At 39.6% G+C, this 16,222-nt stretch overlaps 1 protein-coding gene across 1 annotated transcript in view; it reads right to left on the bottom strand.

The window, feature by feature from the left end:
* The window catches only part of TUSC3 (tumor suppressor candidate 3), a 197,540-nt gene extending 185,789 nt beyond the window's left edge, over positions 1-11,751 (bottom strand). Inside the window, exon 1 of the mRNA XM_079726857.1 lies at positions 11,599-11,751. Within this exon, the coding sequence (XP_079582983.1) occupies positions 11,599-11,736 (138 nt within the window). The 5' untranslated portion in view covers positions 11,737-11,751. The remainder of the gene's footprint in view (positions 1-11,598) is intronic.
* Between the last annotated feature and the right edge of the window lie 4,471 nt (positions 11,752-16,222).

The raw sequence follows: 16,222 nt of genomic DNA, 5'->3' as shown, positions 1-16,222 counted from the left end.
CCGTGTCCCCTGCATTAGCAGGCAGATGCTCAACCACTGCACCACCAGGGAAGCCCAAGATCATGGTTTTTGAACTGAGTACCAGATACCGAACTAGACTGCATTTCAGAGACATGCATGCTCATTTAGTAAAGTATTAAAACTTCAACTATATGTTATTTTGCTCTTTTCCTTAAATAAAATATGTGTATTCTACAATATCACCAAGTAGTACCATTAGACTCTCCTATTTAACAGAAATAAAAGTTTTGGAAGACATCCTTTTTTAAATCCTCAACAATTTTCTCCCTAATTTTGCATTTTTAAAATAACCTTTATAAAAAATATTTAATGGAAATAGATGTTATCACAATTTATAATTACACTAAGTTAACAAATGTCACATGTTAAAGTAGTCTTACAATTGGAGATGCTAAGATGCTTTGAAGATGTACACTTTTTAAACTTCTTTTGGGGGCTTTTTTCTTTTTCCTCCCAACTGAAAGTTACCATGGTTACAATGATCTCTCTAGGAGATAAATCATCAGAATTTGCTGGAGTTGCTCATTGTTTTTAATGCCCTCTTCTCTGGTAATCTACACACAAAAAAACTACTTTTCAAATCTCCCTTTCTCAAGAAAAACTATGCCCACAGCAAACATCATTCTCAATGGTGAAAAACTGAAAGCATTTCCTCTAAGATGAGAAAGAACACAACGATGTCCACTCTCGCCACTATTATTCAACATAGTTTTGGAAGTCCTAGCCATGGAAATCAGAGAAGAAAAAGAAATAAAAGGAATATAAATTGTAAAAGAATAAGTAAAATTGTCACTGTTTGCAGATGACATGATACTATACATAGAGAATCCTAAGAATGCCACCAGAAAACTACTGGAGCTAATCAACGAATTTGGTAAAGTTACAGGATACAAAATTAATGCACAGAAATTTCTTGCATTCCTATACACTAACAACGAAAGATCAGAAAGAGAAATTAAGGAAACAATCCCATTCACCATTGCAACAAAAAGAATAAAATACCTAGGAATAAACCTACCTCAGGAGGTAAAAGACCTGTACTCAGAAAACTATAAGACACTGATGAAAGAAATCAAAGATGACACAAACAGATGGAGAGATATACCATGTCCTTGTATTGGAAGAATCAATATTGTGAAAATGACTATACTACCCAAGCAATCTACAGATTCAATGCAATCCCTATCAAATTACCAATGGCAGTTTTTTACAGAACAAGAACAAAAAAATCTTAAAATTTGTATGGAGACACAAAAGACCCTGAATAGCCAAAGCAATCTTGAGGGGAAAAAACGGAGCTGGAGGAATCAGACTCCCTGACTTCAGACTATACTACAAAGCTAAAGTAGAGTCGTTTCCCACGGGGAACTCCGGGCTGGAGGGCTGCGTGCGAGCTCTGTGCACGCGGCCCGCTGTGAGCGAGAGAGACTGGACTCAGCACAGAGGAAAAGAAAGACCTGCTCAGTAGATGTACAGAGAGGACAGTAGCAGAAAGGAGTCAACAGAAAGAATCTCCCGTGAGAGAGTCGTCTTCGCATGCGACTGGGGCTAGAGTGGCGTGGAGCTTCAGGATGCAGAAGTACTCCCCAGTGTGACCTATGAGACCAATAAAGGCTCCCTATTGTGACATCTGAAGAAGACTCTGACACTTGCTGATGCAGCCTGGAATGAGGGTCAAAGACACTACCAGGCTGTAGGGAGATAAGAACCACACACCAGGACTCCAGATACATCAGAAATTCATCTACACGTGGAACAACTCCAACAGAACACCTACTGAACGCTGACAGAAGACCTCAGACCCCCCAAAAGGCAAGAAACTCCCCACATACCTGGGTAGGTCAAAAGAAAAAAAAGAATAAACAGAGACAATAGGATATGGACGGGACCTGCACCAGTGGGAGGGAGCCGTGAAGGAGGGAAGGTTTCTACACACTACAAGCCCCTTCGAGGGCGGAGACTGCAGGTGGCGGAGGGGGAAAGCTTCGGAGTAGCGGAGGAGAGCACAGCAACAGGGGTGTGGAGGGCAAAGCAGAGAGATTTTGGCACAGAGGATCGGTGCCCTCAGGCACACACCAGCCCGAGAGACTTGTCTGCTCGGCCGCCAGGGCGGGCGGGGCTGGGAGCTGAGGCTCGGGTATCGGCTTTCAGTCGGAGCGCAGGGAGAGGTCTGGGGCTGGAGGCAGGAAGAGACCCTGAAGGGGTTAGTGCTAGCCCGGAGGGAGTCCGGGGAAAGGGTCTGGAGCTACCGGAGAGGCAAGAGACTTTTTTCCCTTTTGTTGCCTGGTGCGCGAGGAGAGGGCATTCCCCTCCCTCCCCTCTGCCTGAGTGAGCCAGAGCCCCCGAATCAGCGGCTCCTTTAAACCCGTCCTGTCTGAGCGAAGAACGGACGCCCTCCGGCGACCTACGCGCAGAGGCGGGGCCAGGTCCAAGGCTGAGACCCGGGAGCTGTGAGAGCAGAGACAGGGAAATCTCTCTGTGCAGCCTCCGAGGCAGCGGATTAAAGCTCCACGGTCCATTTGATGTGCCCTGCGTCTGTGGAGTGCATGAATGGACAGCGAATCATCCCAAATTGAGGAAGTGGACCTTGAGGACAAGATTTAAGACTTTCCCCCCCTTTTTTTCCCTCTTTTTACAACGAACTATCTCAAATTAAGGAGGTGGACTTAGCAAGATTTCAGACTTTTCGCCCTTTTCCTCTTTTTACAACGAATTATCCCAAATCGAGGAGGTGGGCTTGGAGAGCAAGATTTTTGATTTTTCCCCCTGCTCTCTTTTTGTGAATGTGTATGTGTAATCTTCTGTGTAAGATTCTCTCTGTATAGCTTTGCTTCCACCATATGTCCCAGGGTTCTTTCGGTCCGTGTTTTTTTTCAATAATTACTTTTTAATTTTAATAACGCTACTATATTTCATACTTTATTCTATTTTACTTTACCTGCTCTTTCTTTTTTCCTCCCTTCCCTTCCTCCCTCCCTCCCTCCGCTCCTCCTTTCCTTCTTTCTTTTTCTTTCCTCCATCCCTCCCTCCCTCCCACCCTTCTTCTTTCCACTTTCTTTTTCTTTCCTTCCTCCCTCCCTCCCTCCTGTCTTTCTTTCTTTCTTTCCTTCCTCCCTCCCTCCCTCTCTTCTTCCATTCACTCTTCCTTTTGCTTTCATTCCTCCCTCCCTCCCTCCTTTCTTTCCTTTCTTTCCATCCTTCCTCCCTCCCTCCTTTCTTTCTTTCTTCCTTCCTTCCTTACTTCCCTTCTTCCTTTCTTTCAATCTCTCTTTCTTTCTTCTACTAATTATTTCTTTCTACTTTTTCTCACTGTTATTCTGAGCCGGGTGGATGAAAGGCTCTTGGTGCTGCAGCCAGGAGTTAGTGCTGTGCCTCTGAAGTGGGAGAGCCAACTTCAGGACACGGGTCCACAAGAGACCTCCCAGCTCCACATAATATCAAGCAGCGAAAATCTCCCAGGGATCTCCATCTCAACACCAGCACCCAGCTTCAGTCAACGACCAGCAAGCTACAGTGCTGGTCACCCTATGCCAAGCAACTAGCAAGGCAGGAACACAACCCCACCCATTAGCAGAGAGGATACCTAAAAACATAATAAGGCCACAGGCACCCCAAAACACACCACCAGACGTGGACCTGTCCACCAGAAAGACAAGATCGAGCTTCAATCACCAGAACACAGGCATTAGTCCCCCCCACCAGGAAGCCTACACAACCTTCTGAAACAACCTTAGCCACGGGGGACAGACACCAAAAACAACGGGAACTACGAATCTGCAGCCTGCAAAAAGGAGACCCCAAACACAGTAACATAAGCAAAATGAGAAAGCAGAAAAACACACAGCAGGTGAAGGAGCAAGATAAAAACCTACCAGACCTAACAAATGAAGAGGTAATAGGCAGTCTACCTGAAAAAGAATTCAGAATAATGATAGTAAAGCTGATCCAAGATTCTATTTCCCAGATCCAAAATCTTGGAAATAGAATAGACAATATGCAAGAAACAGTTAACAAGGACCTAGAAGAACTAAAGGTGAATCAAGCATCGATTAAAAACACAATAAATGAAATGAAAAATACTCTAGATGGGATCAATAGCAGAATAACTGAGGCAGAAGAACGGATAAGTGAGGTGGAAGATAAAATAGTGGAAATAACTGATGCAGAGAAAAATAAAGAAAAAAGAATGAAAAGAACAGAGGACAGTCTCAGAGACCTCTGGGACAACATTAAACGCACCAACATTCGAATTATAGGGGTTCCAGAAGAAGAAGAGAAAAAGAAAGGGACTGAGAAAATATTTGAAGAGATTATAGTTGAAAACTTCCCTAATATAGGAAAGGAAATAGTTAATCAAGTCCAGGAGGCACAGAGAGTCCCATACAGAATAAATCCAAGAAGAAATACGCCAAGACACATATTAATCAAACTGTCAAAAATTAAACACAAAGAAATCATATTAAAAGCAGCAAGGGAAAAACAACAAATAACACACAAGGGAATCCCCATCAGGTTAACAGCTGATCTCTCAGCAGAAACTCTACAAGCCAGAAGGGAGTGGCAGGACATAATTAAAGTGATGAAGGAGAGAAACCTGCAACCAAGATTACTCTACCCAGCAAGGATCTCATTCAGATTTGATGGAGAAATTAAAACCTTTACAGACAAGCAAAAGCTGAGAGAGTTCAGCACCACCAAACCAGCTTTACAACAAATGCTAAAGGAACTTCTCTAGGCAAGAAACACAACAGAAGGACTATACCTACAATAACGAACCCAAAGCCATTAAGGAAATGGGAATAGGAACATACATATCAATAATTACCTTAAATGTAAATGGACTAAATGCTCCCACCAAAAGACACAGATTGGCTGAATGGATACAAAAACAAGACCCATATATATGCTGTCTACAAGAGACCCACTTCAGACCTAGAGACACATACAGATTGAAAGTAAGGGGCTGGAAAAAGATATTCCATGCAAATGGAAATCAAAAGAAAGCTGGAGTAGCAATTCTTATATCAGACAAAATAGACTTTAAAATAAAGACTATTAGAAGAGACAAAGAAGGACACTACATAACGATAAAGGGATCGATCCAAGAAGAAGATATAACAATTGTAAATATTTATGCACCCAACATAGGAGCACCTCAATACATAAGGCAAATACTAACAGCCATAAAAGGAGAAATCGACAGTAACACAATCATAGTAGGGGACTTTAACACCCCACTTTCACCAATGGACAGATCATCCAAAATGAAAATAAATAAGGAAACACAAGCTTTAAATGATACATTAAACAAGATGGACTTAATTGATATTTATAGGACATTCCACCCAAAAACAACAGAATACACATTTTTCTCAAGTGCTCATGGAACATTCTCCAGGATAGATCATATCTTGGGTCACAAATCAAGCCTTGGTAAATTTAAGAAAATTGAAATTGTATCAAGTATCTTTTCCGACCACAATGCTATGAGACTAGACATCAATTACAGGAAAAGATCTGTAAAAAATACAAACACATGGAGGCTAAACAATACACTACTCAATAACGAAGTGATCACTGAAGAAATCAAAGAGGAAATTAAAAAATACTTAGAAACAAATGACAATGGAGACACGACGACCCAAAACCTATGGGACGCAGCAAAAGCAGTTCTAAGGGGGAAGTTTATAGCAATACAATCCCACCTTAAGAAACAGGAAACATTTCGAGTAAACAACCTGACCCTGCACCTAAAGCAATTAGAGAAAGAAGAACAAAAAACCCCCAAAGTTAGCAGAAGGAAAGAAATCATAAAGATCAGATCAGAAATAAATGAAAAAGAAATGAAGGAAACGATAGCAAAGATCAACCAAACTAAAAGCTGGTTCTTTGAGAAGATAAACAAAATTGACAAACCATTAGCCAGACTCATCAAGAAAAGAAGGGAGAAGACTCAAATCAGTAGAATTAGAAATGAAAAAGGAGAAGTAACAACTGACACTGCAGAAATACAAAAGATCATGAGAGATTACTATAAGCAACTCTATGCCAATAAAATGGACAACCTGGAAGAAATGGACAAATTCTTAGAAATGCACAACCTACCAAGACTGACTCAGGAAGAAATAGAACATATGAATAGACCAATCACAAGCACTGAAATTGAAACTGTGATTAAAAATCTTCCATCAAACAAAAGCCCAGGACCAGATGGCTTCACAGGCGAATTCTATCAAACATTTAGAGAAGAGCTGACACCCATCCTTCTCAAACTCTTCCAAACAATATCAGAGGAAGGAACACTCCCAAACTCATTCTACGAGGCCACCATCACCTTGATACCAAAACCAGGCAAGGATGTCACAAAGAAAGAAAACTACAGGCCAATATCACTGATGAACATAGATGCAAAAATCCTCAACAAAATACTAGCAAACAGAATCCAACAGCACATTAAAAGGATCATACACCATGATCAAGTGGGGTTTATTCCAGGAATGCAAGGATTCTTCAATATACGCAAATCAATCAATGTGATACACCATATTAACAAGTTGAAGGAGAAAAACCATATGATCATCTCAATAGATGCAGAGAAAGCTTTCGACAAAATTCAACACCCATTTATGATAAAAACCCTGCAGAAAGTAGGCATAGAGGGAACTTTCCTCAACATAATAAAGGCCATATATGACAAACCCACAGCCAACATTGTCCTCAATGGTGAAAAACTGAAACCATTTCCACTAAGATCAGGAACAAGACAAGGCTGCCCACTCTCACCACTCTTATTCAACATAGTTTTGGAAGTTTTAGCCACAGCAATCAGAGAAGAAAAGGAAATAAAAGGAATCCAAATTGGAAAAGAAGAAGTAAAGCTGTCACTGTTTGCAGATGACATGATACTATACATAGAGAATCCTAAAGATGCTACCGAAAAACTACTAGAGCTAATCAATGAATTTGGTAAAGTAGCAGGATACAAAATTAATGCACAGAAATCTCTGGCATTCCTGTACACTAATGATGAAAAATCTCAAAATGAAATCAAGAAAACACTCCCATTTACCATTGCAACAAAAAGAATAAAATATCTAGGAATAAACCTACCTAAGGAGACAAAAGACCTGTATGCAGAAAATTATAAGACACTGATGAAAGAAATTAAAGATGATATAAATAGATGGAGAGATATACCATGCTCCTGGATTGGAAGAATCAATATTGTGAAAATGACTCTACTACCCAAAGCAATCTACAGATTCAATGCAATCCCTATCAAACTACCACTGGCATTTTTCACAGAAGTAGAACAAAAAATTTCAAAATTTGTTTGGAAAAACAAAAGACCCCGAATAGCCAAAGCAATCTTGAGAACGAAAAACGGAGCTGGAGGAATCAGGCTGCCTGACTTCAGACTATACTACAAAGCTACAGTAATTAAGACAGTGTGGTACTGGCATAAAAACAGAAAGATAGATCAGTGGATCAGGATAGAAAGCCCAGAGATAAACCCACGCACATATGGCCAACTTATCTTTGATAAAGGAGGCAGGAATGTACAGTGGAGAAAGGACAGCCTCTTCAATAAGTGGTGCTGGGAAAACTGGACAGGGACATGTAAAAGTATGAGATTAGATCATTCCCTAACACCATACACAAAAATAAGCTCAAAATGGATTAAAGACCTAAATGTAAGGCCAGAAACTATCAAACTCTTAGAGGAAAACATAGGTAGAACACTCTATGACATAAATCACAGCAAGATCCTTTTGGACCCACCTCCTAGAGAAATGGAAATAAAAACAAAGATAAACAAATGGGACCTAATGAAACTTCAAAGCTTTTGCACAGCAAAGGAAACCATAAACAAGACCAAAAGACAACCCTCAGAATGGGAGAAAATATTTGCAAATGAAGCAACTGACAAAGGATTAATCTCCAAAATTTATAAACAGCTCATGCAGCTCAATAGCAAAAAAACAAACAACCCAATCCAAAAATGGGCAGAAGACTTAAATAGACATTTCTGCAAAGAAGATATACAGACTGCCAACAAACACATGAAAGAATGCTCAACATCATTAATCATTAGAGAAATGCAAATCAAAACTACAATGAGATATCATCTCACACCAGTCAGAATGGCCATCATCAAGAAATCTAGAAACAATAAATGCTGGAGAGGGTGTGGAGAAAAGGGAACACTCTTGCACTGCTGGTGGGAATGTGAATTGGTACAGCCACTATGGAGAACAGTATGGAGGTTCCTTAAAAAACTAAAAATAGAACTACCATATGACCCAGCAATCCCACTACTAGGCATATACCCTGAGAAAACCATAATTCAAAAAGAGACATGTACCAAAATGTTCATTGCAGCTCTACTCACAATAGCCCGGAGCTGGAAACAACCTAAGTGTCCATCATCGGATGAATGGATAAAGAAGATGTGGCACATATATACAATGGAATATTACTCAGCCATAAAAAGAAACGAAACTGAGCTATTTGTAATGAGGTGGATAGACCTAGAGTCTGTCATACAGAGTGAAGTAAGTCAGAAAGAGAAAGACAAATACCGTATGCTAACACATATATATGGAATTTAAAAAAAAAAAAAAAAATGTCATGAAGAACCTAGGGGTAAAACAGGAATAAAGACACAGACCTACTTGAGAATGGACTTGAGGATATGGGGAAGGGGAAGGGTAAGCTGTGACAAAGGGAAAGAGAGGCATGGACATGTATACACTACCAAACGTAAGGTAGATAGATAGTGGGAAGCAGCCGCAGAGCACAGGGAGATCAGCTCGGTGCTTTGTGACCGCCTGGAGGGGTGGGATGGGGAGGGTGGGAGGGAGGGAGATGCATGAGGGAGGGGATGTGGGAACAGATGTATATGTATGACTGATTCACTTTGTTATAAAGCAGAAACTAATAAAAAAAAAAATTAGAAAAAAAAAAAAGGGAAAAAAAAAAAAAAAAAGCTAAAGTAATCAAGACAATACAGTACTGACACAAAAACAGAAATATAGATCAATGGAACAGGATAGAAGGCCCAGAGATAAACCCACACACCTATGGTCAACTAATCTATGACAAAAGATGCAAGGATATACAATGGAGAAAAGACAGTCTCTTCAATAAGTGGTGCTGGGAAAACTGGAGAGCTACATGTAAAAGAATGAAATTAGAACACTCCCTAACACCATACATAAAAATAAACTCAAAATGGATTAAAGACCTAAATATAAGACCGGACGCTATAAAACTCTTAGAGGAAAAGAGAGGAACAACACTCTTCAATATAAATCACCGCAAGATCTTTTTTGACCCACCTCCTAGAGTAATGGAAATAAAAACAAAAATAAACAAATAGTACCTAATGAAACTTAAAAGCTTTTGCACAGCAAAGGAAACTATAAACAAGACGAAAAGACAACCCTCAGAATGGGAGAAAATATTTGCAAATGAATCAACGGACAAAGGATTAATCTCCAAAATATATAAACAGCTCATGCACCTCAATATTAAAAAAACAACCCAATCCAAAAATGGGCAGAAGACCTAAATAGGTATTTCTCCAAAGAAGACATACAGATGGCCAAGAGGCACATGAAAAGCTGATCAATATCACTAATTATTAGAGAAATGCAAATCAAAACTACAATGAGGTATCACCTCACACTGGTCAGAATGGCCATCATCAGAAAATCTACAAACAACAAATGTTGGAGAGGATGTGGAGAAAAGGGAACACTCTTGCAGTGCTGGTGGGAATGCAAATTGATACAGCCACTATGGAGAACAGTATGGAGGTTCCTTAAAAAACTAAAAATAGAATTACCATATGACCCAGCAATCCCACTACTGGGCATATACCCACAGAAAACCATAATTCAAAAAGACACATGCACCCCAGTGTTCACTGCAGCACTATTTACAAAGCCAGATCATGGAAGCAACCTAAATGTCCATCGACAGACGAATGGATAAAGAAGATGTGGTACATATGTACAATGGAATATTATTCAGCCATAAAAAGGAATGAAATTGGGTCATTTGTAGAGACGTGGATGGACCTAGAGACTGTCATACAGAGTGAAATAAGTCAGAAAGAGAAAAACAAATATCGCATATTAACTCATATATGTGGAACCTAGAAAAATGGTACAGATGAACCGGTTTGCAGGGCAGAAACTGAGACACAGATGTAGAGAACAAACGTATGGACACCAAGGGGGGAAAGCAGAGGGGGGCTGGGGATGGTGGTGGGATGAACTGGGAGATTGGGATTGACATGTATACACTGATGTGTATAAAATTGATGGCTAATAAGGACCTGCTGTATAAAAATAAAATTAAATTTAAAAATAAATAAATTTTAAATATGTTGGCAAGATTATAAGATAAAAAAAATTTTTAAGAGAAAAACTATGAAATCTAAGAAATGTATATAAATACCAAATGCTAGGCAAAAAAATCGTTATATTTGTAAATACAGTCTTAATTTAACAGTGGTTCTTCACCAAACCTCTTACTATGACACCACCAAGAATTTCACTAAGGCCTATTTTTATGTTAAAGTAAAAAAAAAAAGTTAAAATAAAGAAGTTAAAGGCAAAATACTGAGTTCAGAGTTGTTTCAGGCAAGGAGTAAAGAGAGAGAGAATCAGAGTTACTTGTGTGTGAGTCTGTTTTTTCACTCTTTCCACCCAGCTGTCAAGAAAGTTGCGGTAATATTTGAAACCCGAATTAGAGCCACGTGTATGTAAATAAAACTTCACCAGGAAAAACTACTTGTAATTAATATGGAGAGACTCTCACTAAAATGACGTACAATTAGAAACCTTACATTTCCAAAATAATATTTTTTTCTAATCCCACTAGATCAACCATCCAAGGTAGAGATGGATAACTGAAATTCACAAATAACTCTACAACTACTTTAAATACGGTCAGTTACTTCAATCCGCGTCCTCATCAGTTACTATAGGACTAAGATTGAAATCAGGTGATCTGAATTTCACAAATTTGCGCAACCTAAATGTGGTTATTCGCACAATTATACCTTGAGTTTAACATAAAGGAAAATATACAGCTTTAAAAATGTATATAAAATACAGAATAACTTTAAACACGGTCTCAGTATGCTCTGTTGCCTCCTGAAACGGATAACGAAGGGAGCAGGGTAATGAACACAAGGGACAACTCGTTCCTATAGGTTTGAAATACTCCTACACATCCAACACACTCTTTTTTACTGACTCGACGGCCCCGACACTCTGCCTTCAGGTAAGGGTCAAAAACCCTCCATGTCTTAAAGGTGTGAGGTGCTTGGCGCACAAAAGACGATGCTTCGTTGTTTTTTGAGAAAGCACTGGGCAACCCCACTTTTGAAACTGTGGAGCCCAAAGGACTTGAGCAAAGGCCTCCCAACCGCTCCCCAAAACAGCCATCGCCCACACCCGGCGGCCCGGCTGCCTAGCAACGCGAGAAGGCTGCCTAGGAACGCGGCCCGCCGGCCCAGACCCGTCCTGGCCCTCCCAGGAATGCCCAGAGGATTCATTCTACCTCCTTTTTCTTCTGTCCTCCACCGAGCTGGATGCAGAGAAGCAGCAGGAGGAGGAGAAAGGGAAAGCTCCCGGTGGGCAGATACCGCGGTCGCCGCCCCGCCTGCCTCCGGCGTGAAGGAGCGCCCCTGGCACCCATCGCCGCAGGGACGTGTCTCCTCCACGCTCGGTAACCGTGTGCGCCCAGCTCCTACCGGCGCCCTACACCTGCCAGGCCAGCCGCCGGGAGCCCCCTGACCGTCCCCCCGTGGATGCCTGCGGCCTTGCCAGGGAGCCGGGAAGCACCGGAGGACGCCGAGGAGGAAACTGACGAAGCATCCGGTTCACTGGAAGAGGAGACCTGGAAAGGCCCGGGATGGGGCAGGAAGTGGGCGTGGCGAGGGAGCGGAGCTTCCGTGCACGCCGCGCTGCGCTCTCGGCGGGACTCCATCCCGAGACCCCGGCAGCGGAGGGCATGGTTTTTCACCTTGCTGATCTGAACCGTAGGCTGTCCTGCCACTGAAACCAACACCGGGTCTCGGGAATATGCGAGAGTCCTGTTTATCCAACACTTTACCTGGAACCAGAGACAGACATAATTGCCTTCTTCGATGATGGAGAAGAGCTTTGAGGAATTAGTAAGGATCTGGCCCTTCTAGCTAATGGCAATCTCTGATCCCATTGGGACATTTTTACTCAACAGTAGTTCAAAGAAATGAGTGATATTGTGATGATAGACATCTTCTACTCCTGTCTACTTATTGTGAACAGAGTTTCTTAGCACTTAACATAAACAAAAATCTAAAATAAGAAGAAAGTGATGCCGAATATTCTCATTCTAGAAATAATTTTTATCCACATAAACTAATTTTTAAAAACTTTATTATTTCTACAAGTAATGTTTTCCCAATACAGTTTTGCTTTTCCTGTTTATTACTATTTTCTCAATTTCATAACATGTTGTTTTGATCAATTGGGTACTACTAATAACTAATGATAACTCAGTGCAAAACAAATTTTAATATAGCCTCATGGTCACAGAAGTTTGTTTATATCAAATTTCAATTTATACAACTCTTTGCATAGAAGAATGACTCTGAAGCATAAAAAAAATCAATAAAAGACTTCCAAGCATAAAAATATATATATTAGGATAAAATTCTATCAGATTATACTGCCTGTGGGAGAGTAAATTGGTTTAACCACCTTGAAAAACTGTTTGGCAGTACGTGCTAAAGCTAAATACACCTACCCAAGACCCAAAAGTTCCACATAAACATATAGTCAGCACGTGATATGTACCAATTTGTATAGCAGCTTTATTCCTAAAAGCCCCAAGCTGGAAAAAGACCAAATATCCATCACAGTAAAATAGAGAAATAATTTGTGATACAGTAACACTATATATCAATAAAAACAAACTAATGACACTCATACATAATATGAATGAATTTTACAGCATAAAGATCTAGACACAAAACTAATATATTGGGACTTGTAGAAATAAAGATCAACCAAATGAGAACAGGCAAAGGCAATTTATTCAGAGCTTGCAATAGCAAGTAAGTCAGCTGCCATCACCTGAGTTTGGGCAAAGACTCAAAGGCAGGCAGAAAAGTAGGAAACATTAGTAGTAGAAAAAGAGGAAGGCTTCAGGTGTGCTATGACTGGAGGCTGTGGACATGTGGGAAGCTGTAGGTGGGCTAATCAGAAGGGGGCACCTATGTGACTGTCTAGGGGTACATATTTAGCTTTCTCTAGTTGGTCTTAAGCTGGACACAGGGACAAAAATTAGGAAAGCTGTCAGTTATTAATCAAGCCCTGGCCATTCAGGATCAATTATTACAGAAGTTATTGTTTGGTTTCCTAGATTGTTATTAAAGCTAGCAATCTAACTTCCTACTAGTCCAACTTACAGCAGCCTGGCTTATTGGGTTATGATAGATAAGGGGTTGGTTTCCTGAGTAGGCTGCTGCAGGTTGTGGATCCAAGCTCTATTTTTATATATGATCTGGCTGTTGTTGGTTATTATATTTATTATCCCAGATCAGAAGTCAGGACAGTGGAAGAGGACCCAAGAGAGAACCCTGGGGTGCTAAAAATATTTTACAACCTATTTCTTGATCTGAATGCTGGCCATTACATGAGTGTATATTCTTCGTAAAAATGTATTGAGCCAGAAACTTATGATGTATTTATGTGTGTTATATTTCAATACAAAATTTACTTTTTAATAAAGAATTTTATGAAAAGCACATATTTAAAATCCTTGGAGGCAATAAAATGGAAATACAAGTTCAGGAGGGTAAAAATGTAATATAAAATATTCAACTGTTAAAAAGAAGAGCTCCTTCTTGTTTGTTAGTTTTGTAATGGATAATGATGACCATCATTTCCATACTTTGGGAATATTTAAAAGAATGCTGTGACTTATTTTTTAAGTGTCAGTATTTATAACTTGTTGAAAATTTTATTCTTTGCAGCTATTTAAACTTATGATGAGAATTTTTAGATATTTGCTTTAAAATGCACAAAAGGGGATCTAGTCTTCCATACTCTTTTACAGGGATGTTATCAAAGCATTTTGAAGACCATATTTGTCCTGTTTCTGGCACAGAGCTCCCCAAACCCTTGGAATTTCCTAAGTGATGAGAGTGATAAAAGTGTCTTTTGTAACATTGATCAGGTGAGATTTGGAAAGCACCTAAGGATGGTGCTAGTTGCCTGGAGAACTAACGAGGTGATGAAAGGGTTAAAGCTTTCAGTCTCAACACCTGACCTCTGGGGAGGGGAGAGTAGGGAATGGGGCTGAATCAATCGCAAATGGTCAATGATTTAATCAATCATGCCTATGTAAAGAAGGCTTGAGTTCAGAGAGCGTCTGAGTTGGTGAACAGGTGGAGGTCTGGGGTGGGGGGAGAATGATGCACTGGGAGATAGCACGGAAGCTCTGCACCACTTATCTCATACATTTCTCTAGGCATCTCTTCTATGTGGCTGATCCTGAGTTACATCCTTTTATAACAAACCAATAGCCTAATAAGTAAAATGTTTCCCTGATTCTCTGAACCACTCTAGCAAATTAATAGAACCCAGGTCATTGGAACTTCCAATTTATGGACTATCAGTCAGAAGCACAGGTGTTAACCTGGGTTTGTGTCTGGAGTCTAAGGAGGGGTGGGGGGGTGAGGAGAGAGGAAGGGAGGTGTGTAGTCTTGTAGGGCTGAGGACTTAACTTGTGAGATCTGAGGCTATCTCCTATCTCTGGGGTAAATAGTGCCAAAATTGAGTTCAACTGTAGGACACCCAGGCGGTGTTTGAGAATTCCTGGTGCTATGGAAAAATCCTGCCACACATTGGAATTGGGTGCAGAATGTTTTCAGTGATCAGTGTTGCTTTATCTTTCTTACTTAAAAATACCCAGTGCCCAAAGATTATTTTCTAAGTAGCTTAATCATATGTCTAAGTCTGCTATTAATGCAACTCTCTGATTATGGAAATGTTCTATATTTGTACTGTCTAATATGGTAGCCACTGGCCATATGTGACTACTGAGCACTTGAACTGTGGTTAGTGCAACTGAGGAACTGAATGTTTAATTTATTTAATTTTAAGCAATTGAAATTTCAGTAGCTACAGTGGCTATTATCATAGTCACTACTGTCCTGAACAGTCCAAGGTCTTGAAGTTAGTTAAGAACCTGGAATATAATCTTAGTTAATACATTAAGTCCTCATGATTGGCAACATTGTAAGAATTGCATAAAATTAAACATTTAAAAAGATGTCCACTGTTTTCATTATGTATATATACATATATGTATACACACACATATATATGTTTTCATATATTTTTAATTAAAAAAATAATAATCTACTTAAATCATAAATCATTTTAGAGAATTTAAACCGTGTGAAATTTAACCCTGATTTGTATAAATCTAAATATTGTGCTAATATTATTTTTATATGGTAAACTAAATCTAACAGACTCTTTAAATAATGCCAAAAGTTATTTCACATATTAGAGCTAATATCTCCTTTTTTAATCTCATAATTGAGTAATGAAGGCTAGTAAGTGCACACTGAAGCCTCTACAATTTTTAAAACAAATGTAACACAATAATGTTTTTCTTTTTTTTAACAACTTTTAGTGTTTGCACTAGATATCCCCAAAGTGCATGTATACAAGCAAAATGATTTTTCTAATCTGTTACTCTTTAAGATTTCCCAAGCACAAGAAAAAGAGAGGGAGAATAACAGAAAATAGAAAAATAAGAAGTGAGAAGAAGCCAACTTCCAACAAATATTAAGTTATCACTGAAAAGAGCTAATTGTCTCCTCATTTGCAAGGAGAGGAGACAAAGTTTAGATGCAGGAAAACACATTTTGGCATATATACACAAAAAAGAGAAAGAGCGTTTGACAATTTTATCAAGCCATTTAGTTTAAAAGCCAGGGATTATTGTACCCTGAAGAAATGAAATGAAAGAGGAGTCTTCTACATTGAATAAAATAATCTCTTTGTTGTAGACAAGACAATCTCCCCATGAGAGTTTCTTCCTCTTTTGTTCCAAGGGAGCTATCAAATGAACATCTTGCTAATGTCAAAAGTTCCCCCAGCAGTCATTGCAGTTTCACATCATC

This window comes from Hyperoodon ampullatus (genome assembly GCF_949752795.1).
Source record: "Hyperoodon ampullatus genome assembly, chromosome: 20".
Classification (NCBI taxonomy): Eukaryota; Metazoa; Chordata; class Mammalia; order Artiodactyla; family Ziphiidae; genus Hyperoodon; species Hyperoodon ampullatus.
Note: the sequence above shows the minus strand (reverse complement) of the source record. Positions and strands in the feature narration are given on the sequence as shown.